The sequence below is a fragment of the Xenopus laevis genome, chromosome 5S, assembly GCF_017654675.1.
Source record: "Xenopus laevis strain J_2021 chromosome 5S, Xenopus_laevis_v10.1, whole genome shotgun sequence".
NCBI lineage: Eukaryota > Metazoa > Chordata > Amphibia > Anura > Pipidae > Xenopus > Xenopus laevis.
Window position 1 is genome coordinate 141,674,157 of NC_054380.1, and position 24,485 is coordinate 141,698,641.

A 24,485-nucleotide genomic window follows, 5' to 3' on the forward strand; every position below is an offset into this window, starting at 1 on the left:
AGTGATTCATTGGTGGAGAGGAAAGGAGATCTCACCATCAGCATAGGAAGGGGTTCTTTACTGTAAGGACAGTCAGGTTATGGGATTCCCTACCAAGAGAGGGGGGATGAGTGATTCATTGGTGGGGAGGAAAGGAGATCTCATCATCAGCATAGAAAGGGGTTCTTTGCTGTAAGGACAGTCAGGTTATGGGATTCCCTACCAAGAGAGGGGGAATGAGTGATTCATTGGTGGGGAGGAAAGGAGATCTCACCATCAGCATAGAAAGGGGAGACAGATCGTTTGGAGCTGCAGCGCAAGACTGAGATGCGCAGAGCAAAGTAAAGGACGCTACGGTTTCATTTGAAAAGCGGACTTCACAGATTTTACATGCGATTTTTAAAAGAGGCGTTTGTGAGTGTATTTTATATTTTTATTAAACAGCTTTTTTAAACGATACTGCACATGCCGCTCTATTTTCTGCCCAGCTAGAAGGTTGCCGGATGATTATTGGAAGGACACGGCTTGTTCTCTCAAAAGCGCAGATTCACTCACGTCTGTGAGTATAATATACCACCAGATCAGCACTGGGTGAAGATTTCATTTAAAAGAAACTAATTAAGCAATTAAACCAAAACTCTCTATGCTTGCTACCATTTGGTGTCTTTAGAATTAATTTGTTAATTATAAGAGGTGTTTATGAGATAAGGATATTTTTACACATTAGTATCTAAAAAAAATTTTTGTTTTTTATTTTTATTTTTTATATTTTTATTTTATTTTTTCACTGGTAAAAAAATTTTTTTCTAGTCACTTATATCATAATTAAAAGTGGTGTATATATATATATAAAATAGACACACAGTCGCACAATCGAAGTGTTTTAATTTTGTCACACATTGTTTGCACTTTTCTATACGTTTAATCACGCACAGTTAAAGGTGCATTTATACAAAAAATAGCAGAAAATACTGCACCATATTACGCATATCTGTTTTTGTTCCCTTTTCCTTTGCTTTGTCAGGAAATACAGCGATTCCCCTTTTACCTATATTTGAATCTCTTACGGGCCTGGGAGAGCCCTTGATAAGGACTCGCTGTAAGTTGGAACTTCACTGCCCAAAAGACTCAAAAACTTTTGCTGTGGAGGTTATGGGATTCCCTACCAAGAGAGGGGGAATGAGTGATTCATTGGTGGGGAGGAAAGGAGATCTCACCATCAGCATAGGAAGGGGTTCTTTACTGTAAGGACAGTCAGGTTATGGGATTCCCTACCAAGAGAGGGGAATGAGTGATTCATTGGTGGGGAGGAAAGGAGATCTCACCATCAGCATAGGAAGGGGTTCTTTACTGTAAGGACAGTCAGGTTATGGGATTCCCTACCAAGAGAGGGGGAATGAGTGATTCATTGGCGGGGAGGAAAGGAGATCTCACCATCAGCATAGGAAGGGGTTCTTTACTGTAATATAAATAGTTTAGGGAATTTGCTATTAAAGACAAGATACATTGGTTTCCTTTTAGGGGGGTTCAGCCCATCTCATGATGAAGTTTTAGTGCATATAGCTGGTTCCTCGGATCCTGACGCATCTCTATCCCTTCCCCACAGGTTATGGCCATGCAGCACCCAGCACGGATGGAGGCAAAGTCTTCTGCATGTTTTACGCCCTACTGGGAATCCCACTCACCTTGGTCATGTTCCAGAGCCTGGGCGAGAGGATCAACACCTTGGTCAAGTATCTCCTGCACAGCATCAAGAAGTGCCTTGGCATGAGACGGGCTGAGGTCTCCATGGCCAACATGGTCACCATTGGGTTCTTCTCTTGCATCAGCACCCTGTGCATCGGAGCCGCTGCTTTTTCTCACTATGAACAATGGAGTTTCTTCCACGCCTACTATTACTGCTTCATCACATTGACCACCATTGGGTTTGGAGACTATGTGGCCCTACAGAAGGACGCGGCTCTACAGAATAAACTCCAGTACGTTGTCTTTAGCTTTGTCTACATTTTAGCTGGGCTCACGGTCATTGGCGCGTTCCTCAACTTGGTCGTACTCCGTTTCATGACCATGAATGCTGAAGATGAGAAGAGGGATGCCGAGCATCGGGCTTTGCTCACCCAGAATGGTCACTCCAGCTTTCACACCACCGACACCAGCTCTTCATCGGGTGGATTTCGGAATGTTTATGCCGAGGTGCTCCATTTCCAGTCCATGTGTTCTTGTTTATGGTACAAGAGTAGGGAGAAGCTCCAGTATTCCATCCCAATGATCATACCTAGAGACCTTTCCAGTTCAGACACCTGTATAGAGCAGGGGAACCTGACCCCGGGCAGGTGCATAAGCACAACCTCCAATGGTTGCATCTGTAACACCCAGCACTCGGCCATCAGCTCCGTTTCTACTGGATTCCACAGTCTCTCTGCCTTCAGGGGGCTCATGAAGAGGAGGAGTTCTGTGTAGGGGAACATTCCCTGCTTGGATCAGAGCATCTACAGCAAAACTAGTGTGGGGCCATTGCAGGAAATTATCAGACAAATGCTCCATTGAGAATGTCCATTTATGTGTTTGTTCCAGTACTGTGTGTCCATATTAGACCTATTTTAGGTCCAACGCTGGTCTGTAGACCATATTTGATGCCATAGTGCAGGTCTGCCTGACAGTGATCCATATCATTTCCTATGTTTGTGCTTCCAGCCAACTTTGAGAGGGTCATCAGGACGGTAGGGTCCAATAGGCTTCTAATTTAGTCCAGTGAGGCAATGCTGATATCTGATTTCTAAACATTGAATTTAACTTAAGAACATTACAGACTGAGATGAGCACAGGCCCAGTTTGATTGAAACCCTCCATATCTCAGGTAATAACCAGCTGATCCATCCACTTATTGACTGTCTCACATCTGAGCAACCTCCCATTATCAAACGAAATCCCTCTGCCCTACACAATAGCTGCCAGCGAGAAGTGCCCAAGTCTGACAGACAGAAGGTAAAGCAAGAAGAAAGCCAACATACCAGAGGCAGAAGAAACAAGATAGGGCCACATGAATGTAGAGTGCAATGCTTGTGCTACTTCAGTCTAGAGTAGGGGTTCTAAACTTTTGTATTCATAACCCCCTGTATCATTCAGCATTTAGGCACATCCACTTGCATCCACTTGCACCCACAAATAAGCACTCACCCCAAATCTCCCCCTAACTGACCTTCAGGCTGGGCCCCCTTAGCTCATAACAAGGTTACAGATATATAGAAACATTGGGGTGTCACCCTGCTATAGTTCCAGGGGTACCCAGGGCACAAATAAGCACTCACCCCAAATCTCCCCCTAACTGACCTTCAGGCTGGGCCCCCTTAGCTCATAACAAGGTTACAGATATATAGAAACATTGGGGTGTCACCCTGCTATAGTTCCAGGGGTACCCAGGGCACAAATAAGCACTCACCCCAAATCTCCCCCTAACTGACCTTCAGACTGGGCCCCCTTAGCTCATAACAAGGTTACAGATATATAGAAACATTGGGGTGTCACCCTGCTATAGTTCCAGGGGTACCAAGGGTACAAATAAGTACTCACCCCAAATCTCTCCCTAACTGACCTTCAGACTGGGCCCCCTTAGCTCATAACAAGGTTACAGATATATAGAAACATTGGGGTGTCACCCTGCTATAGTTCCAGGGGTACCCAGGGTACAAATAAGCACTCACCCCAAATCTCCCCCTAACTGAACTTCAGACTGGGCCCCCTTAGCTCATAACAAGGTTACAGATATATAGAAACATTGGGGTAACAGTCACCCTGCTATAGTTCCAGGGGTACCCAGGGTACAAATAAACACTCACCCCAAATCTCCCCCTAACTGACCTTCAGACTGGGCCCCCTTAGCTCATAACAAGGTTACAGATATATAGAAACATTGGGGTGTCACCCTGCTATAGTTCCAGGGGTACCCAGGGCACAAATAAGCACTCACCCCAAATCTCCCCCTAATGACCCTTTGGATTCAGGGCCCACAGCATTTCTGCATTGTCAGGTGCTCCCTCTTTTCTAACTGTGCTTGTACAGAATTTTGGAGAAATCTGGGCACCTCACTGTAGGAACTGGCCCAAGTTGGCCATATTGACAGGGCCCAGTAAGTTCAGAAAGTCATTATGGAGACAAATAAGTTGTGTTCTATATGTCTTGGCAATAACCCAAGTCGTAAGAAAGAATCAATATTCATTGCAGTTGCCTCGTTGACTGGGGCCTCCACTCTATACAAACCATATTGTCAACATTAAGGGCCTCCATGTTCTGCCTGTCAGCTCATAAAAAGGACATTTAAGTAATCGCAACCATTGATGATCAGCAGAAACTTCTCAAATGTGCAAAGGAGCAAATACAACAATAATCGCCAGATTTATTTATATCTATATCCGAATTGATCACCCTCCATCCAGCAGTTCCTGGTCTCATTCCAGCTGTGATCATTCAGAATTGGGCACCAGTTTATGTCCGTTACATTTCCAGCTGCTCTTCATAAACCACTGTGTGGGCTTTGCCAGTGACCCATTGGGGTTCTACAGGGAAGAAGACTATCAATTATCTTTGGGGTCTTTGTATTGGGGTTCCATGGATCTGCCCAACCCCAGGAACATCAACTCCCAATGTGGTTCCAGCCCGGCTGCAGATCTATGTACTAAAGTCTTGTATATAAGATTAGAGAGAACATATCTTGTATATAAATAGCAGCATCTGACTAAATGTATATATATATATATATATATACACAGACAGACCTATAAATATCTTTATATATATTCAGCTGTAAAGTATTGCATATAAAAGGCAGAACTCTGTGGATGATGATTCGGCAAAGCGTTGCTGAACCCAGAGGAGATGTTATTGGATTCCAAAGGAGGGAGGCCTGTCTCCCATGCCAAAGTATATTTGTACTACTGATCATTTTACATAGGAGGGAAATAAAGGCTCTTTTAAACTTTTGGTTTGGTTTTTAATGCTATTGTATACTCATGAACTCATGTATATCTCTTATATATGCAGAGCTACTTGCTGTATAACAACAATATCTAAATCTGACTGGGAGGAGCGAGATGGGCTGTAGTTCAGGTGGTCATACACTGTGATGTGGCCTCATTCATTAAAGCCGTTGAGTTACCTCTTCACTATCTCTTATACCAATGCACAATACACTGATTCACATGGGGTATTGGCATCGGTACAAAGATATTGGTTGGGGTTGTTCCCCGGTTGTGTATGTACCAATAATTGCAAATCAATTACATGTTTATTAAAAGAACAGATGGGTCCAGAGCAGGGTTGACATGGGCCTGTTTTAATGAAGTGGGGAAACCATTGAAGAGCTGAATCTAAGGGAAAGGTTTGAAGGAAGCTCAGCAGCAAAGAGTTTGGGTAGAAAAGAAGAGATAGGGTTGAGGGAACAATTGGTGAGTGGAGAGGTCCATAGGAGACTTGACATTATAAAAAGAAACAAGACAGAAACAAGGGGGAGTTTGCATGGGGTTTCCTCCACATTCACTCTGTAGACTACTCTGGACTTGGTCTCAAGGGAGTCAGTAGTGGAGAAATGAATGTAGTACAGAGAGTTCAGAAAGTTGAAGAGATCAGGATCAGAGAAAGAAAGGAGAGATTGGGTAGGTCGAAAGTTGACTAGGGTTGGCAGCTCCGGAGCATGAATGAATAAAAGGAAGTATGAATAATATGAATAAAGACAGTGGTTGGGGGAGCAGGTTATTGAGGAGAGCATGAGACAGAAATGTAACAATGTGATGATCAGAAAGAAGGAAGGGTCACTGTTAATGGGGGGGTTGGCCTATATATGGGATGATATGTCTCTTTTCTGCTGGAGAGGTGGGGGTTTGATGAAGAAAGGCCAAGGCTGGGAGAGCTCATCCTTTTGACATCTGAAATAGCAGGGTTGTCATTACGGTGAACACCTGGATTCAAACTCAGACATGGAGGTATCAGAGGAGGAGGCTGAGGGTGGTCTGTAAATAAAGAGGACACTAGGGAAGTGCGGGCTGGGCAGATACCCATGGGTTGGACGGGATTGGGTCGACCTCGGCTCTCACCGCCCATGACCTTCCACTGCCATCCTCCACCTTCCAGCTCTATAAGTCTATAAATAGAGGGCAGAAGTCAGGTGAGTTTTCCTCTACCAGCCCATCACTAGAACATGTATGGAAAGAGAGTGGAAGATCTGAACATAATGAAACTGAAAATAATGAAATAAAAAGGTTGGATGCATAGAAATATGTTAGAAATGACTATAAGAAGAGAGGAGAATTCCTACTCCCCCACCATGGCCAGTTGATGGCCAGGGATGAAGTTGGCTGAACAGAATAATGACAAAGAAATTACAGTTGGAAGAGCTGAGCAAACAAGATTTATAGTACTGACAATTAGTAGTTACCTGCTCCAGAGCTGCAAGCAATGGACTCACTGAGTAGTGAGTCCATTGCTTGCAGCTCTGGAGCAGGTAACTACTAATTGTCAGTACTATAAATCTTCCAAGCTACCAATGCTCCTGAGCTTCTAATTGCCTCAGTGCTTAACACTCTATTTGTTCAGCAGAAGGCAGCCAGATAGCCGGGCTCCCCTTGTTAATCTCCTATAAATCACAGCTAGAAATGAATCGGCATGTTCTCCCCGTGACTATCTCACCATATAGGGAGAGGAAAGCCGGGCACGCCAGGCTGGGGGGATTAGCAGTGATTTCATTTAATTAATCAGCAAAGTGATGGCCCAGCGGTGGCACCGGATGAGAGCAGGAAGATTAAAGATAAAAATGGACTGTAAGGGGCCACTGGGCTGATGGGAGCAACTGCTGGAACCAAGTATGTTCCAATGGAGGTGCAGAAAACTGGGGGATATGGATCCCCTCCTGGATACTGACACCTCCATTCTGATTTACTGATTTCAGATATAAAACCCACCTCACTATTTATACAACCTGAAAGCCTTGTCTGGAGTCTTTACTGCTTCAACTACACCTCTACTTACTGAGGGGCATTCAAAAGACTGACTTATACAGCAATATTTTTGCTAAGGGGTCATCTGATCTTTCCAGTCTGGGCCCAGTAGGATTACACTGTAAATCTTCCCACTATTTGTCTTCCCCAAGAAAACACCATCCCACCACATAGTTCCTGAATCCTCCATCCTCCATGGGTACCTATAGTTGGTGACAGTCTCTTCTCCTCTCCAACCCAACTACACAATGCATATTCTGTCATGCTTAGGGGTGGCTATAGATATGATGCTCAAGCCTAGTTTCCCAATACTATGGCTACCAAGACAAGAGGAAGAGCCACCAGTGACTGTGAGAGAGGGGGGAATTTTGACCCTTTGCAGGAGATGCATTGAGGTGCACAATTACTTGTGTATCAAGAGAAACAATGACTAAGGGACAATTAGCATGGAAACCATCAGTCAGGGACAACTGTGGGGGAAAATATATTGTCCCTGCTAAAAGCACATGGAGCTCATACATGACTGGGGTGAGTGGCCAGTGTCATGAAGTACTGGCCATGTGGCTGGTATGTTGGTGTGGCAGTGCATTAAGGTACTTTACATCTCAAAAGGGGCATCAATGTAATACATTTAGTCTTTTCTGTAAGGACGACCTACTGTAGATCCCATTAGCAGCCAAATCAGTAGAATGATCCAGGTATAAATGTCCGCTATTGATGACAGGTAACTTACTTCAGCCTGTAGCTTTCTGCAATCAGAGAGACCAATAATTTAATTTGGGTATGACTTTATTTTATAACTAGGTTACTACAGGCCCATATCATTAGCTGTTGAAGCCCAATGCTATTAATAGCATATTGAACTGATTGGATTTAGTGGGATTTGCCTAAACCAATAAAAAAACATGTTGGACATGATCAATATTCCAGCTCCTGGGAGAGAGAAGCCTTTGACTCCAAACAAATTAATATAGTTATCTACACAATGAATAGAATGTAACTACCTACCATCTCTTGGCGTATCCTTCTCTTGTGAGACTAGTTCTCTGCTCTTCCGAAACCGTCCGAGGCTGCGTAGTTGTTACCACCAGCAAAATCACTTATTGAAATTTAAGAAGCATTTGGCTGCAGTCACCCAACAAATCTCTCTATTAGCTACTGCCCTAATAGTAGACCCAGAAATGTACAAATCGAGTGGGCTTCTAAGTCATGAGCTGGAAGTCTGACAGTTGCAGTTCAATGACAGCTGGAAAGTTACAGGCTTAAGATATCCCCTGAATATTATTATTTACCCTAAGAATCTACATATTACTACTCTACAGCAGGGTTAGCTTGGCCAGTATGGACATCAGTGAGACAATGCTGCTGTTGTGACCTCAACTTCATGTGTCTGCAAAAGATGGTACACAGTAATGATGCACAGGGGTTTTTTTTGACTCACACCCAAACTAAGTCCAACCCGGCCCACCATACCAGTTTATGGGTGGGAACATGAAAAGTTCAAGATGGAATCCAAATAAAATGAAGAAGCTTTGTGACTGATAGAATATACAGGCAGCAAGTACTTATTAAAGCTCTGCTTCATCTTCTATCAAGGATGGGGAGCCTTGGGGCACCAGCAAAACAAAATGTTTAGATTAGTTGAGCAATTAAATAAAAGTGGAGCCTGCAAACATTTCCTATATATGTTACATCATAACTCCTAAGTCAGGGATGGGGCTTTGGTGTCGAGGTTGGAGTTAAGTCCAAGACAAGATGGAATTCCATGAGATTGAGTTTAGAGCATGGATACAATTTAATAGTCAATTGCCGAGATGGCAATGCATTGTGTTGCCTGGTGTCCAACACAGATAAAAGAACAAATGCAACAATAGACACAATCAAGACTGGGCCAAGAGCATCAGTAGACAAGGCCAAGCCCAAGAGTACTCAAGATAAGTTACAGTAAATCCAGGTGATACAGAACCCACACGAGAGTGTATTAAATAGAAACAAGACTGAGTGTAGCAATAACATCAAAAGTCCAAAATCTTTAAGGGTCCAACAGAGTCATTAATACTGATGCCACATTGGGGAAAAACTCTCTCTTGATAATGTAACTGCCCTGTTCTCTAGTACATGACCCAGGGGGTCTTTTATAAAACATCTACTTATGATACTATTGGCTTGTAGGAATGGCAGGTCTCACCCATGTGAGCGCATAGACAAGACAAAGAGCAGCAAATCCCCCTGAGTCCTATTGCTATGAATGCTGAGGCATGCTGGGAATTGAGTAACTGGTAGTGCCCCCATATACAGGTTGTAGCAGCTTACTGGGCATAGGCAATAGAGTTGCTCTAAACCTCTATCTCCCGGCTATAAGTGCAGCTTATTACACTCTCCAATTATGTATCAGAGAAAGTCTTGTTTAGTAAAGTCCAGACAAGAACTTTGCAATATTTGGCACATTTTGATGAGAAATAATGTCTTTTCCCTTTTAGAGATAGACACCATAGCAACCAATAGGAAACGAGCCTTCGTCCGTTGACTGCAGTTACAGCTACAAAAGCTCATTGCTTATTGGCTGCCGTGCAGTTACCCTCACGCAAGAGACTCTCTTTAAAGGGGATCTATAGTGAAAATAAAAATTTAAGATAAGCTTCATCTCACTGAAATGAGACATTTTCTAAATACCATCAATTAAAAATTCAGTATCGTTTAAGAAATAATCAAGTTCCGCTTCAGTATCTCACTCTCCCCAACCTGTAACTCTTTATGTTCTTTTCCTCCTGAGGTCTGGGTCCCATTTTGACTGACAGGTAGGTGTAATACGTCTTTTAGGGGGGTTCCCTTTCTCAGCAGAATACTTGGCAAACACCCGGCACACAGAGAAACAAGATTTCCATCAGAAACGGCACCTCGTTTAAAGGTTCAAACCCCTCCCCAAAGAGATGTATTAGACCTAACTGTCAATTAAAAACTGACCCCCTACTGCATGAAAACAGAGTGAAGAGAGACAGGCTGCTCAGAGGAGGAGAGTGAGAGTGATTATTTCATAAATGGTACAGAATATTTAATTGATTCCATTTAAAGAGTTTCTCATTTGAAGCTTATATTAAATTTTTATTTTCGCAATAGATCCCCTTTAAATCATGGCTGAATTGTTATACCCTGTAACTCCATCACTAACTGACTTTTCGCCCCCCCTGCAGTGTAATTGTGAGCTCCCGGGCAACACTTAGTGCTCAAAATACGAACAGTGAAAAACCATGAGAATTAGGCAAATAAGATAAAAGAGTCCACACGTGCTTGTTCTGTAGCAGATTCGTTATCATAATTGGAAGAGAATAAGGGGCAAATTCACTAAGATTCGTAGTTGCTCCAGGCGCAACTTCACCGCGCTTCGCCGCACTTCGCCAGGCGTAGTTTCACCAGCGCTCCACAAATTCACTAAAATCCGAAGTTGCGCACAGGGGTAGCGTAAGGTTGCGAAGTTGCGCTAGCGTTGATTCGCTAAGCGAAGCGAAGTTACGCTAGCGAAGGCTAATTTGCATACGGCGCCAAATTCAAATTTCAATGGAGGAATACGTATCAGCACTACAAATGCCTAGAAAACCTTCAAATCATCAAATAAAATTGTTATTTTGCCCTACACATGTGCCCACTGTATAGTTAAGGTGCCATGAGTTAGGAAATGTAGGGGGGAAGGAGGGGAGCCCCAAAACATTTTTCGATCTTTTTCAGCCTATCACCCATAATGTAGAAAACACGCCAGTGTTTTTTGGGACTTAGAAAAAAATTGAACTTGTTCTGAAGCAATCCCTATCTACTCTATTGCGCTTCACCTGGTCTGAGGTGGCGAAGGAAGTCTAGCGTAAAAGGTGGCGTTCAGTACACTGCGCGCGTAGTTACGTCTGTCCGTAATTGACGCTAGCGTTAGGCGCTTTGGCGCATAGTGAATTTTCCCCTAAGTATCTAAGTCATGTTACTGAGAAAGGGAGAAGTTGAATGAAGAAATGAGAATAAATCCCAAATGTTCTTTGGACTCTTTTATCTGCCGCCCCAGCTGCCTCTGGTTCCTGCTCACTAATTCTATTAGCTGGAAGTGAAAGGCTTTTTATTTAATGTTGGCTTTTCTAACACGGCATCTGTGCCAGTCGCTTGCCCCTGCCAGCTGCACTCTGTGCCACATCATCTATATTGCACCTGGCAGTTAGGAAATGGGTCACTTTATCACGTCACATTATCCTGGTGCTTGAGATGAGCTGATATGGTGCCAACCTCAAGGGCACCCACTGAGCTGCTTGTTCTGTTTTGGTGGTGTTATTGCAGAACTTATACAGATCCAGCTGAGATGCTCATATGCAAAAAGGGTCCCCGGACAATGCAGGAAGACTGGACCCTAAGAACAACCCTTTCATTAGATATCTGATATTAAACAACCCTGAAAAAATTCTCCCTTCATGTTCTCCCTAACTGAGCAGCATTCCCTCCGTGGAACATCATTTACATTTATTTATAAATCTATAACTCTGTACATCACAGTTTCCACCTCAATTACAGCAGCCATTTAGGCACAACAATGGCACCCAGTCAGACCCAAACCCATTATATTCCATCACAATTTACTTTCCATTAGATTCAGCTGAGAAATCACATTGTACCTAAAGTCTTCAGGGGAATCAGCAGGGAAAGGACGTTGATGCTATTGATGTCAATGCAAAGAACATGTCGGCTATTACTGACACGGGCCCAATTGTTCATATATTTACTTTCCAACCCATATCAGGGAACCAGAATATTCTGAGAAAGCAGATTGTTCATCTCCAGATACAGTGCCAATGATTAGCTGGGGTCTGTGTGGTACCCATAGAGGTTCTACTAATACCTTGTTAATTACAGGACACAGACTTTTTTATTAGAAATTGCTCGAACCCCCTTTTCCACTCCGTTAAAGGGGCAGTACAAAACCCCTTTTAAACAGAAGCCCAATCAGTAGGGTCGGATTTACATAGCGGACACCCCTAGGCCCACTGCCGTTTGTCGCCCCCATCCCCTTCCCGTTATTATTCGTGCAAATTTTCATTTAGAGCGGAGCAATGGGGATTGGAGCACGGGAAATTTAAAAAGCGATCGTATCTCCTGTGCATCCCCAGTGTTTCTGAAGCAATGTGGGTGTGTTTGGGCAACAAGCCGCCCCATAAAATCCTGCCACCCTAGGCCCGGGCCTTGTTGGCCTTTCCAAAAATCCGGGCCTACCGGACCATAAATCCCCTTTATGGTGGCAAAATAAGGATTGTTTTTACCTAATTTTTAACAGAGAGGTAGATGTTTCCTCTTCCTGAATTTCAGGTAATGGCCCCTGTGTGGGTCAGAAAGCATTGCTGCCCCCTTTTCCCAGGAGATACCCCAAGGAGTAGTGGGGACCAGATGAGCAGACAGAGGTAGGAGGCACCAACTGAAACATCACTCATGTTGGAGGAGGACAATGTACATCATAGAGCACCTTATCCAGAATTCCCCTTTTTTAATGGGGTCTTCCATCTCAGACCTACCAGTACATGTACTGCCTTCCACAGAATAGCACTGGAAGAGGCTTTAGCCTCTTTCTGCTCCATTCTATGGAAGGCAGCACATGATACTGGTGGGCTATGGTTGCCTCCACTTTAAAAACTAAAGTGTTTCTCTGGGTTCCAAGGGTTCTCCTCCCACAAAGCATGCTCTTTCCCCCCAATAGCCAATCACTACAACAAGGAGATACCTTCAAACCAAGGAGCAGTGAGATCCAGATGAGCAACCCAGGCACCAGGGAAAACACCACTCGTTTTGGAGGAGGACAATGCACAATGTACAGCACCTCATCTCAAAACCCTCCTTTTTTATTGGGGTCTCCCATCTCAGACCCATCAGTACCATTTACTGCCTTCTATAGAATGGAGCTGAAAGAAGGTAGTACATGATACTGGTGGGCTATGGTTGACTCCACTTTAAAAACGAAGGTGTTTCTCTGGGTTCCAAGGGTTCTCCTCCCACAAAGCATGTCCTTTCACTACATCAACTGCTCCCAGGAGATACCTTCAAACTAAGGAGCAGTGGGGACCAGATGACCAAACCGGGCACCAGGGGAAACACCACTCATTTTGGAGGAGTACAATGCACAATATATAGCATCTTATCTCAAAACCCTGCTTTTTTAGTGGGGTCTCCCATCTCAGAATCACCAGTACCATATACTGCCTTCTATAGAATGGAAATGAAAGAAGGCAGTACATGGTATTGGTGGGCTATGACTGTATCCACTTTACAAACTAGGGAGTTCTTCTGGGTCCCAAGGGTTCTTCTTCCACAAAGCATGCCCTTACCCCCCCCCCAAAAAAAAAAGCCTTTTGCTACATCAGCTGCCCAACGTGGCCCATTCTTCCCTCATTTTAAAAAGAAAACATGAAATTGAGTTCAGAACAGAAGCAAGTAGTGTATCCGTCACTGCTGCCTAAATTAGCTTTATTTTGTCACGTATCTAAATAAGTGAGTCACGGCCGAGTGCGATGTTAATATGCAAGAGTTAAATATATGGATATGAGATATGAGCTAAATACGCATCAATCTAGATCCCAAATCACTTCACATTGTGACAGCTTCTCACCGTAACTTCATTATGTGAGGGATAAATAAAGCCGCAGTATTTATAGATGCAGCAGCTGTGTCTCCAGAAAGGACTATGGGAATGAGCTCATAGTAATCAGGAGGCACAACGGGGGGACACTTTGAGGGTTTACAAGAGATGGCTTAGATAAAGTTTATTGCCTGCCCCCAAAATATTTTAGGACACCAAAACTATGAGAAAACCAACCTCCTTGGTGAACCTCTACTGAAACTGAGCTGAGACCTCCCCACCACTCTATCTACTGGGACTCAAGTACCTCCTTCTATTGCCAACTTCCATGGCAGGTCACCATCCAACTTGTCCTGGGCTTTATATTGAATGGGGGCAATAGACAGACCATCTTCCTTCTAGATATACTCTTATATTATGCACATGGTATGCCAAACTGGATATTCCTTGGATGAATTCATTGGTATAGTCTATAATGTCTCCTTGACTACTTTGTTGATAATGGGGCAAAAAGGAGAGTTTTGCCCAACATTGAAGGAACCAGAAGTAGTAGTTAGAAGTCATGTGATGAGCATGGGCTGAAGCAGTTGCAGTTAGGGATAATGTTGCCTTTAGCACTGATGTTGGGGTTGAGCAATGATAATGAAATATGGATAGCGACGTCCCGTGGGTTTAGTCGTGGCTTTCAAATGCTCCACTGCACGTCATGTTTCTTTATCTGCGGTACAGGCTGTTCCTTGGTATTCGCCGTGCCTTTTATGGTGCCTGACTGATTAAATTACACGGAGAGATTGGGCTGAGTCGCTATGGACACAGTTACAGCACGCAGAAGCTCGTCAGCTTGGGACATGGCAAATTATTTTAGCTATTAATAACAACGGTTGTATTTATTTAATTGGACTTGATGTACCTAATAGAGGAGGAAGGGAAACATTCTGCTCCGCAGCCACGTCAGCCTCCATATTGTGTAAAGCTACTGTCTACTCTGCCCTTGTTGGACCAGAGAAAGGAAATACAGATATGGGACCTGTTATCCAGAATGCTCGGGACCTGGGGGTTTCCAGATAACAGATCTTTCCCTAATTGGATCTTCATACCTTAAGTCTACTAGAAAATCATATCAACATGAAATAAAGCCAATAGGCTAGTTTTGCTTCCAATAAGGATTAATTAAATCTTATTTGGGATCAAGTACAAGCGACTGTTTTATTATTACATTATTTATTATAATCAAGTCTATGGGAGATCTTCATTCCATAATTAGGAGCTTTTTGGATAACGGGTTTCCGGATAACTGATCCCATACCTCTCCCATTCGCTTTGGCATGTGCCTATAGATCCAGCCATGAGGCGCTGGCACCAATGTGATTCAGTTGTGTAACTAGATGTGACTGGGCCCCACAGCAAATTCAATTAAACCACCCCCCAAAACATTGTTGACCCATTACTGGGCCCTCTGTAACTGCAGGTTCTGCTTCATCTGTAGTTATGCCCAGGTATGGTTGCCATCTGTCCGAATTTCACCCTGACAGCCTGGTATTTGAAGGGAAATCAAATTAGGAATTAGGATATCCAAAATAATGACGTGATCAGCCAACCACTGATAACCATGTCATCAGTACCACCCCTGATGTCACCAGTCCCGCCCCACCATCACTGGCCCTGCCCCCCATGTCACCAGTCCTTCCCCTGCTCCACCTCCGACTTCATCCGTCCCGCCCACCTGCCTGTTTTCCGGCCTCTCAAAAGGTGGCAACTCTACGCCAGAGCGACCATCAGGGGGGCAGACGGGGTATAGTCGTACCGGGCCTGGGCCTAAAGGGGGCCTGGCTGTGCTGTACTGAAGCTGAAGTCCTGAAGCTCCAAGTCCCAAACTGTCCTGAAGCTCCAAATTTCCTAGGTGCAGAAGACCCGAAGTGCCGAAAGACTCGAAGCTGTGAACAGAGCCGAAGCCACAAAAAGACCCGATGCCACGAAGGGTGCCTTAGCTGAAGCCCCAAAGCTGCAAAAAGAGCCAAAGCCACAAAAGGAGCTGAAGAATCTCTGAGGACAAGGAGGAAGAACCGAAGGTAAGTTCCACTAAACTCCAATGGTTTTTTATTTGATTATGTTAAACCCCTGGCCACCAATGTATTATTTTAATCTTCTAAAGACCCCTGGCCACCAATGTTTTTTTTTAAAATATTCTATGAGGCCCTTGACCTCCAATGCTTTCGTTTTAATCTGTAAGTGGGGGGTCTTGCCACCAATTTTTTTTTTCCTACGGGGTTCCTGACCGCCAATGGATTTTTTTAACTTGTAATGAGGGGGCTGGCCACGAATTGTGTTTTTTTTAACTTGTAGAGGGGACCCTGGCCACCAATGGGTTTTTAGCTGCCATGTTTGTGTGGCTTTTTTTTATTGTGGGGGGGGTGTAGGGTGGGGCCTGTGGTTATGCCTCTGGTCACAGTATCAGGGGGGGGCAATGGAGAAAGTTTTCCAGATTTTATTATTAGCATTATTAGTAAAAGCCCAAGTCTATCTGTGCACCACATTAGCAAAGAGGGACTGTAATTACTTATTGCCCCAACAGCGGGGGCTTGCTGGAAGCAGTGACTTTTGGGCTATTTTATAAAATAGGGACAGTACTCTGATGAAGAATAGAATCTGTACCAATCATCTGCTTCTTCTACATCACATTGACACACTGCTGTGGTTTCACTTCCCCTTTAATTGGAGGAAAATGGCACCTCTGCATCAGTTGGGAATTCCACACGGATCCTTCCCTCCTATATATAATCCTTCTCTTTTTATCCCAGGGTCACTAGCTGCCACAATTTCCATGCTAAAGTAGCCTATTTTGGGAAATGATTTTCTCTCAATTATGTATTTTCTACCTGGTGTTAATAGCACTTAGCATCTGTCACAAGTTCCTGGAACTGTATGAAAGCCGCTTCCATTAAACAGATGTATCTGAACATATTGTGCTTAATGCACTGCTCTGAGACCTGAGACCTGAGACCTGGAGGGGCCGGGGCTTTTATTGGGGTCTCTACTAGTGAGGCACAGAATTCAGCCTCAGCATCTTTTCATCAAGCGAATAAGGAAATTGTGCAAGTTGAGTGGTTCTGTTTGCACATGCAAATTAGGGTTAGGTTCAGTTCAGGATTCGGCTGAATCTTTCATGAAAGATGTCTGTACCATGAGAACCATTGGAAACTCATCCACCAGGAAAGTAACGTCACACCCTGCACCATGGCCAGGCTCAGACTAGGGTGTCTGGACCTACCAGGGCTTCCACCTCAGGGTCCCCCACCACCAGGTATCACTGTCTAATAACATTGTTGCCGCAACCCTGCCTCTACTGCACGTACCTTTAACCTCTTTTCTTTGTGGCCCTCATTGGGGAGGTTCGGGTAAGGTTTCCAGCAGGGAGTGGGTCTGGGTGGAGGGACCAATCAGATTGTTCCTGGTTTCCTGATGGCCCAGTCTGATCCTGCCCATGAGTTCCCTTATAGATTTTAGTCAATGGGGATCTTCCTACAATGAATAATTCCCCTCCTGGCCAGTCACACACTTATCATCTGGTTTTTGCTTGGGATAAAATACAATGGGGCCGATAAACTTACAACTGGGCTGTAAAGGATTCCTTTTCTGGCCCTCAATCTAGTAAATTGGATAAAAACAAGGGAAATGTGGATCTGAGCTGTGCAATGAGCAAGCCATGGGAGATACAGCTTGGCACCCACCTCAAACAAGTCATCACTGTTACTCACATCTGGGGTTCAAGCGTCCGCCATTGCCATATGGCACTAGATCATAAACTGACTTCATCTCATCGAGGGTTCAAATAGTCACTCACATGTAGGGTTCATACCCACCATGCCAACTCTCCCACTGACAGTTGTATCCAAAGCAGAACTGGGTTATGTTCCAGTACGAGTTCATTGTATCCCTCCATGTAAAGTAGCACTGGGAAACCCCAATGGGCTGGGGGTCGCAGAAAGTGACCCACTGTATATAGAAGAGCTGGGAACAGTATGAAGTGTCTCTGGAGGACACGTCAGTACTAAATAAAGAAGAGCCATTATCCCCCCAGGGTGTATGGTACCATGTTGTATTCGCCAGTGTCAAGCTGGGATCATGCCATGAGTTGCCACTGGCACAAGGACTATATTGGAACTATACAGTGAAGTAACTTCTGCCCCAAGGAGTCCTGGGCAATACTAAGAGTATTTATTATACCCAGAGATTAGCAACCTCTGGTAGTGCACCTTCCCCAGCTGAGATACAGGACTAAGCCTGCAATATAGAAGACTAAACTAATACAGGTATCACTCTCTAATAACATTGGGATGGAAAGGGGAAAAGATCATTTACTTGGTAGAGATGGATTTCCAACCCTGCTTCTCTCTTTCCTGTTCCATCAGGTGTTTCCCTGCCATGAAACCTGCACGTCAGGAACGTTATTATGGCAGAACCGTGCCGCCATCTTTACCCTCCCATGGTCAGACTTATTATAGGCAATTATAGGCACCTTTGGACGTCTCCTAAGAACCTCTTTCATATGTTTAATCCAGAACATAAGAATTTGGGGGTCCTCTCTTTCATACGGATCTGCTAGAAGTCAACAATCTTTTGAGTAAAGGATTGAGCCTAGAGATGTCGCGAACTGTTCGCCGGCGAACTTGTTCGCGCGAACATCGGGTGTTCGCGCTCGCCGGAAGTTCGCGAACGTCGCGCGACGTTCGCCATTTTGGGTTCGCCATTGTTGGCGCTTTTTTTTGCCCTCTCACCCCAGACCAGCAGGTACATGGCAGCCAATCAGGAAGCTCTCCCCTGGACCACTCCCCTTCCCTATAAAAACCGAAGCCCTGCAGCGTTTTTTCACTCTGCCTGTGTGTGCTGAAGAGATAGTGTAGGGAGAGAGCTGCTGCCTGTTAGTGATTTCAGGGACAGTTGAAAGTTTGCTGGCTAGTAATCGTTTTGATACTGCTCTGTTATTGGAGGGACAGAAGTCTGCAGGGGTTTGAGGGACATTTTAGCTTAGGTAGCTTTGCTGGCTAGTAATCTACCTTCTACTGCAGTGCTCTGTATGTAGCTGCAGTGGGCAGCTGTCCTGCTTCTGATCTCATCTGCTGACTGCTGCAATAACAGTAGTCCTTGTAAGGACTGCTTTTATTTATTTTTTTGTTGTTTTACTACTACTACTACTACTACTACTATAAGAGCCCAGTGCTATTAGTCTAGCAGTGTTGGGGAGTGGGACTGGTGTGCTAATCTGCTGCTCCTAGTAGTTCAGCAGCACCAACTTTAATTTTTTTTTTTAATATTCATTTTTTTTTATTTTACTTTTTTTATTTTACTACCGCTGTAGTAGTGTATAAGTTGACCTTTTAGGCATTATTTGCCCTGTAGGCATTATTTGCACACTGTTTTCTTCAACCCGCCATCGAGCTGTGTGACCTTGTTCCCATTCTGTCTAAATATCCATAATATTACCGTCTCCAGAAAAAACACCGGAGTCACTTTTTTCAAGCAGCATTCATATATTTTACGTAATCCGTATCCACCGCTGTAGTAGTGTATACGTTGGCCTTGTAGGCATTATTTGCACACTGTTTTCTTCAACCCGCCATCGAGCTGTGTGACCTTGTTCCCATTCTGTCTAAATATCCATAATATTACCGTCTCCAGAAAAAACACCGGAGTCACTTTTTTCAAGCAGCCATAATATATTTTACGTAATCCGTATCCACCGCTGTAGTAGTGTATACGTTGGCCTTGTAGGCATTATTTGCACACTGTTTTCTTCAACCCGCCATCGAGCTGTGTGACCTTGTTCCCATTCTGTCTAAATATCCATAATATTACCGTCTCCAGAAAAAACACCGGAGTCACTTTTTTCAAGCAGCCATAATATATTTTACGTAATCCGTATCCACCGCTGTAGTAGTGTATACGTTGGCCTTGTAGGCATTATTTGCACACTGTTTTCTTCAACCCGCCATCGAGCTGTGTGACCTTGTTCCCATTCTGTCTAAATATCCATAATATTACCGTCTCCAGAAAAAACACCGGAGTCACTTTTTTCAAGCAGCCATAATATATTTTACGTAATCCGTATCCACCGCTGTAGTAGTGTATACGTTGGCCTTGTAGGCATTATTTGCACACTGTTTTCTTCAACCCGCCATCGAGCTGTGTGACCTTGTTCACATTTTGTCTAAATATTGATAATATTATCGTCTCTAGAAAAACCACTTGAGTTACTTTTTTTCAAGCAGCATTCATATATTTTACGTAATCCGTATCCACCGCTGTAGTAGTGTATACGTTGACCTTGTAGGCATTGTTTGCCCAGTTTTTTTGGCCACAGCCACTGAAGCACAGAGGCCAGAAAAAATATGCCATATAAATGCTGAAAATAGTCATTTTTTGCCATACGTTGACTCAACGTATATGGCAAAAAATGACTATTTTCAGCATTTATGTGGCATATTTTTTCTGGCAACTGTGCTTCAGTGGCTGCAACCAAAAAAACTGGGCAAACAATGTCTACAAGGTCAACGTATGGCGAAAAATTACTATTTTCAGCATTTATATGGCATATTTTTTCTGGCAACTGTGCTTCAGTGGCTGCGTCCAAAAAAACTGGGCAAACAATGTCTACAAGGTCAACGTATGGCGAAAAATGACTATTTTCAGCATTTATATGGCATATTTTTTCTGGCAACTGTGCTTCAGTGGCTGCGTCCAAAAAAACTGGGCAAACAATGCCTACAAGGTCAACGTATGGCAGTTGTTTAAAGAGAACAGTAGATTACTAGCCAGCAAAGCTACCTAAGCTAAAATGTCCCTCAAATCCCTGCAGACTTCTGTCCCTCCAATACAGAGCAGTATCAAGCAGATTACTAGCCAGCAAACTTACTATCATCTGTCCCTGAAATCACTAACAGCTCTCCCCCTACACTATCTCTTCCAAGCACACACAGGCAGATTTTTCAGATACATTTTTGCCCTTGATCCCCCTCTGGCATGCCACTGTCCAGGTCGTTGCACCCTTTAAACAACTTTAAAATCATTTTTCTGGCCAGAAATGTCTTTTCTAGATGTTAAAGTTCGCCTTCCCATTGAAGTCTATGGGGTTCGCGAACCGTTCGCGAACCGCTCGCATTTTTGCGCAAGTTCGCGAATATGTTCGCGAACTTTTTTTCCGACGTTCGCTACATCCCTAATTGAGCCTGATGGATGGGTGGGTGGCACCAACTCTATAGGCCAACAATTTCTGGCACTGTAGTCCCATTAGGGTAGAACAGGCTGCTACCTTTCATCTCTAAACTACTTGAGCGCCTAGTCTACAACTGACTAACCTCATTCCTCTCTGACAATAACCTGCTGGACCCCCTACAATCTGGTTTTAAGCCACAACACTCCACGGAAACTGCCCTGACTCAACTAACTAATGACCCTTTTAACCGCTAAAGCCAACAATCATTTCTCACTACTAATACTGCTTGATCTCTCAGCCGCATTTGACACTGTAGATCACCCTCTCCTCCTCCAGTCCCTCCATTCGCTTGGCCTTCGTGACACAGCCCTGTCCTGGTTCTCTTCTTACATCACCAATCGTTCCTTCAGTGTCTCCTACAATGGAGTATCATCTTCTCCCCAACCTCTTTCTGTTGGGGATCCTCAAGGCTCTGTCCTGGGACCATTACTATTCTCCCTCTATACTTCCTCCCTTGGCAAATTAATAAATTCATATGGTTTCCACTACTTCCACCTCTATGCTGATGATACTCAGATCTATCTCTCATCTCCTGATCTCAACCCAGAACTCCTAACTCGCATCTCCTCCTGCCTGTCCGCTATCTCTACCTGGATGTCGCAACGCTACCTTAAATTAAACCTCTCTAAAACTGAAATGGTTCTCTTTCCTCCAACTAACACCAGTAACATCCCCGAAGTATCCATCATACAGTACATGTTAATAATAATAATAAATAATAATACAAGACACAATTTAAATGATCACATGTTAAATAACAGCCAATCACAATAAAAATGTAAAACAAGCACATGTTGAGTTTAATCGACACAAGCTGTCCACTTCCCATCTCTCATTTATCCCATTTGGTGTTTTATTCCGTAATGGAAAAATCCAAATGGCTTGTCTAGGATTGAAAATTGAACATTCACTGATATAAAAAAAGTCTGCCTATCGGGGTATCAACATTTGTCTTTGTCTGGACATGCTCCCTGATGGCCCTTCAAATTATAGACTTCACCAGTAGTCCTTGATTTAAAGCTACTGCTACTATCCAAGCCCTGACAGCAGAGGCATTGCCTAACCCCACAACTAAATGACTATGAAGATTTTCATTCATCCAGGTCATAGTATATCTAGTATAGGTCAATCTAAAAACAACTGGACTTGCTGAGTAATCATTGAAGACGTTTCACTACTCATCCGAGCAGCTTCTTCAGTTCAACTGACTGGTGTGGGAAGTCCTCGGCATATAAACTCTTCCACTAATTCAACACAACAGCACATTGTAACTCTTCAGAGAGGCGACATCTGAAACTCACAAGTGCGACCAAAAAAAAAGATAGTATCCTTGACTGAAGGTGACTTTACATCCATTTCAGCTTCAGTTTATTTATTTCCATATCAAGGGCTCTCCAATTAACTGAATCCATAACCTCTCCTGAATAAGACCTCAACATCAAACCGGTCTTCAACTACATGGCTTGTGTTACAAAGGACTCCATTGTTGAGTATTTGCCCCTCACTGTATGTTGTAGAGGACAACTATGTGCATGCAGCAGAGGGCTGCCATCTTTCACTGTGCTCAACTCTGGATGGGGGGCAGGCCAATGATGTATCGAGGGCAGGGCAGTGACCTATCATGGGTGGGGTGTTAACAGGGGCAGAACTAAGAGCCAACTGCTGATCATTTCGTCAATCTAAGGCAATCCTGCCAGGTTTTGACCAAAACAGTCCTTCCAAATCTGGGCTGTCCAGGTCAAAACCAGAAAGGTGCCACGAAAAGGGCATCCACCCACAAAGATGTAGGACTCCTCCCATGCTCCCATGTGGCAGTTGGCATATGAAGGTGCAAAATCCACCCCCATAGCCATCCCACATTGTTGGTGGTTCCACAAATTGTGAAATTATGTGTCAGAAGACATTCCAGGTTGACAATCAAAAAAATTCTTTAGATCTACTGAAAAATCTGAAAAATAGGTGAGGACATTTATATAATGATCTCATTTGAAGTAACAGTGAAGTTTTACTCATTTGGGATGTGCAGCACGTTCTATTGGTTGTGGTCTGAAGATGCAAAGTTTCCTGTTGCAGAAATCCTTTTAACTGTAGCCCAATGAAGTTGTCTTACTAAGGGGCATGTCTGGGGCGATGATTGTTGGGAGTACTTGAGCCCAATACTGGTATGGTCTTTCTTGTTTCAGGAGTTGGCAAATGGGATGTCTGGTGGACCATTCTCACATCTACTGGGCTTTCCTTAAGGCTGGAAGTCTGGGCTCTAACCCTAACCCTAATGACCTAAGCACTGGCCTAATAAATTACCTAACCACTGGCCTACTAAATGATCTAAGCATTTGTCTACTGAATGACTTAAGCACCTGTCTACCGAATGACCTTAAGCCCTGGCCTAATACATTACCTATGCACTGGCCTATTAAATTACCTAATCACTGGCCTACTGAATAGTCTAAGCTCTTGTCTACTGAATAGTCTATGCAATTGTTTACTGAATTACCTAAGCACTGGGCTATTAAATTACATAACCACTGGCCTACTAAATCATCTAAGCACTTGACTCCAGAATGACCTAAGCACTGGCCTAATAAATTACCTAACCACTGGCCTACTGAATGATCTAAGCACTTGTCCACTGAATGACCTAAGCACTTGTCCACTGAATGACATAAGCACAGGTCTATTAAATTACCTAAGCACTGACCAGCATTGCTAGCAGACCCGTCTTCCTATACCTCACCTCATATCCCCACTTCCCAAGGCATGACCATTTCATTAGAGGATGAGGGAGCTGCTCCAGCCCATCTGGATATGACTTTCTAAGTCTATTCCCCAGCTAAATGTGCCCCTGTTGTAAATAGCCCTGTGCCACCAATGCCCTCATATCATGGCAAGGAGGCAATCCGTACATACTGTGCAAGAGTCGTTTACTGTGAACACTTTTTAGACTTCATCCTACTTTGTATGATTAAAGAGTAAGTTAGAATGTAAAGGAATATTGCTGAAATATTTTGATGCCCAATGTCTTCTCCCTTTAGTCTAACGCCCTAGGTTGGTGGGTTTCACTGGGGTTTTGACCCCAACTACAGCTTGGGATCTAAGTGCAGAACATTTCTTCCATGTGACAAGGTGAGAATCTCATGTTACTCCTGCTGGGACCCCCAGTTAGCCATAGAGCATGTGTGACTTTAAGAGTTACATTTGGTATTGTAATGTCAAGTAATGGGCTCCTCCTGTTAGCAAATCTGTTAGACACAAAACAGACTGCAGACCTCTGATAAAAATAAATGGTCCTTCTCCTTTACCCTTAGCACCAATTCTACCCCCATAACTTGCTTCCATTCACAGATAGCTTCTTGGCTATTTTGGCCCTATGTCTGACAAATCTACATTACCCCAATGGGGTGCAATTGCCACTGATGCATCAGCACAAGCTTTTATGAGACTGGTACCACTCCATCAAGTAGCATTTTCTATGCCATACTCATCTCCAGACCATACAATGACCTCTCCCAGGAACTCCCAGGAATATAGACCTTATCTCATTCTGTAGACAAGTGTTTATGCCATTCAATAGGCCAGTGCTTAGGTCAACAAGATAGCGAAGTTTATGAACCTACTAGAGAGTCTGGATTTATAATTCCTTTGCGGGCTGCATCTCCCC

At 43.8% G+C, this 24,485-nt stretch overlaps 1 protein-coding gene across 1 annotated transcript in view; it reads left to right on the plus strand.

The window, feature by feature from the left end:
- The window catches only part of LOC108717456 (potassium channel subfamily K member 3-like), a 27,655-nt gene extending 24,391 nt beyond the window's left edge, over positions 1-3,264 (plus strand). The window contains exon 2 of the mRNA XM_041565151.1: positions 1,586-3,264. Coding sequence (XP_041421085.1) covers positions 1,586-2,439 — 854 coding nt within the window. The 3' untranslated portion in view covers positions 2,440-3,264. The remainder of the gene's footprint in view (positions 1-1,585) is intronic.
- The last annotated feature ends 21,221 nt before the right edge of the window (positions 3,265-24,485 follow it).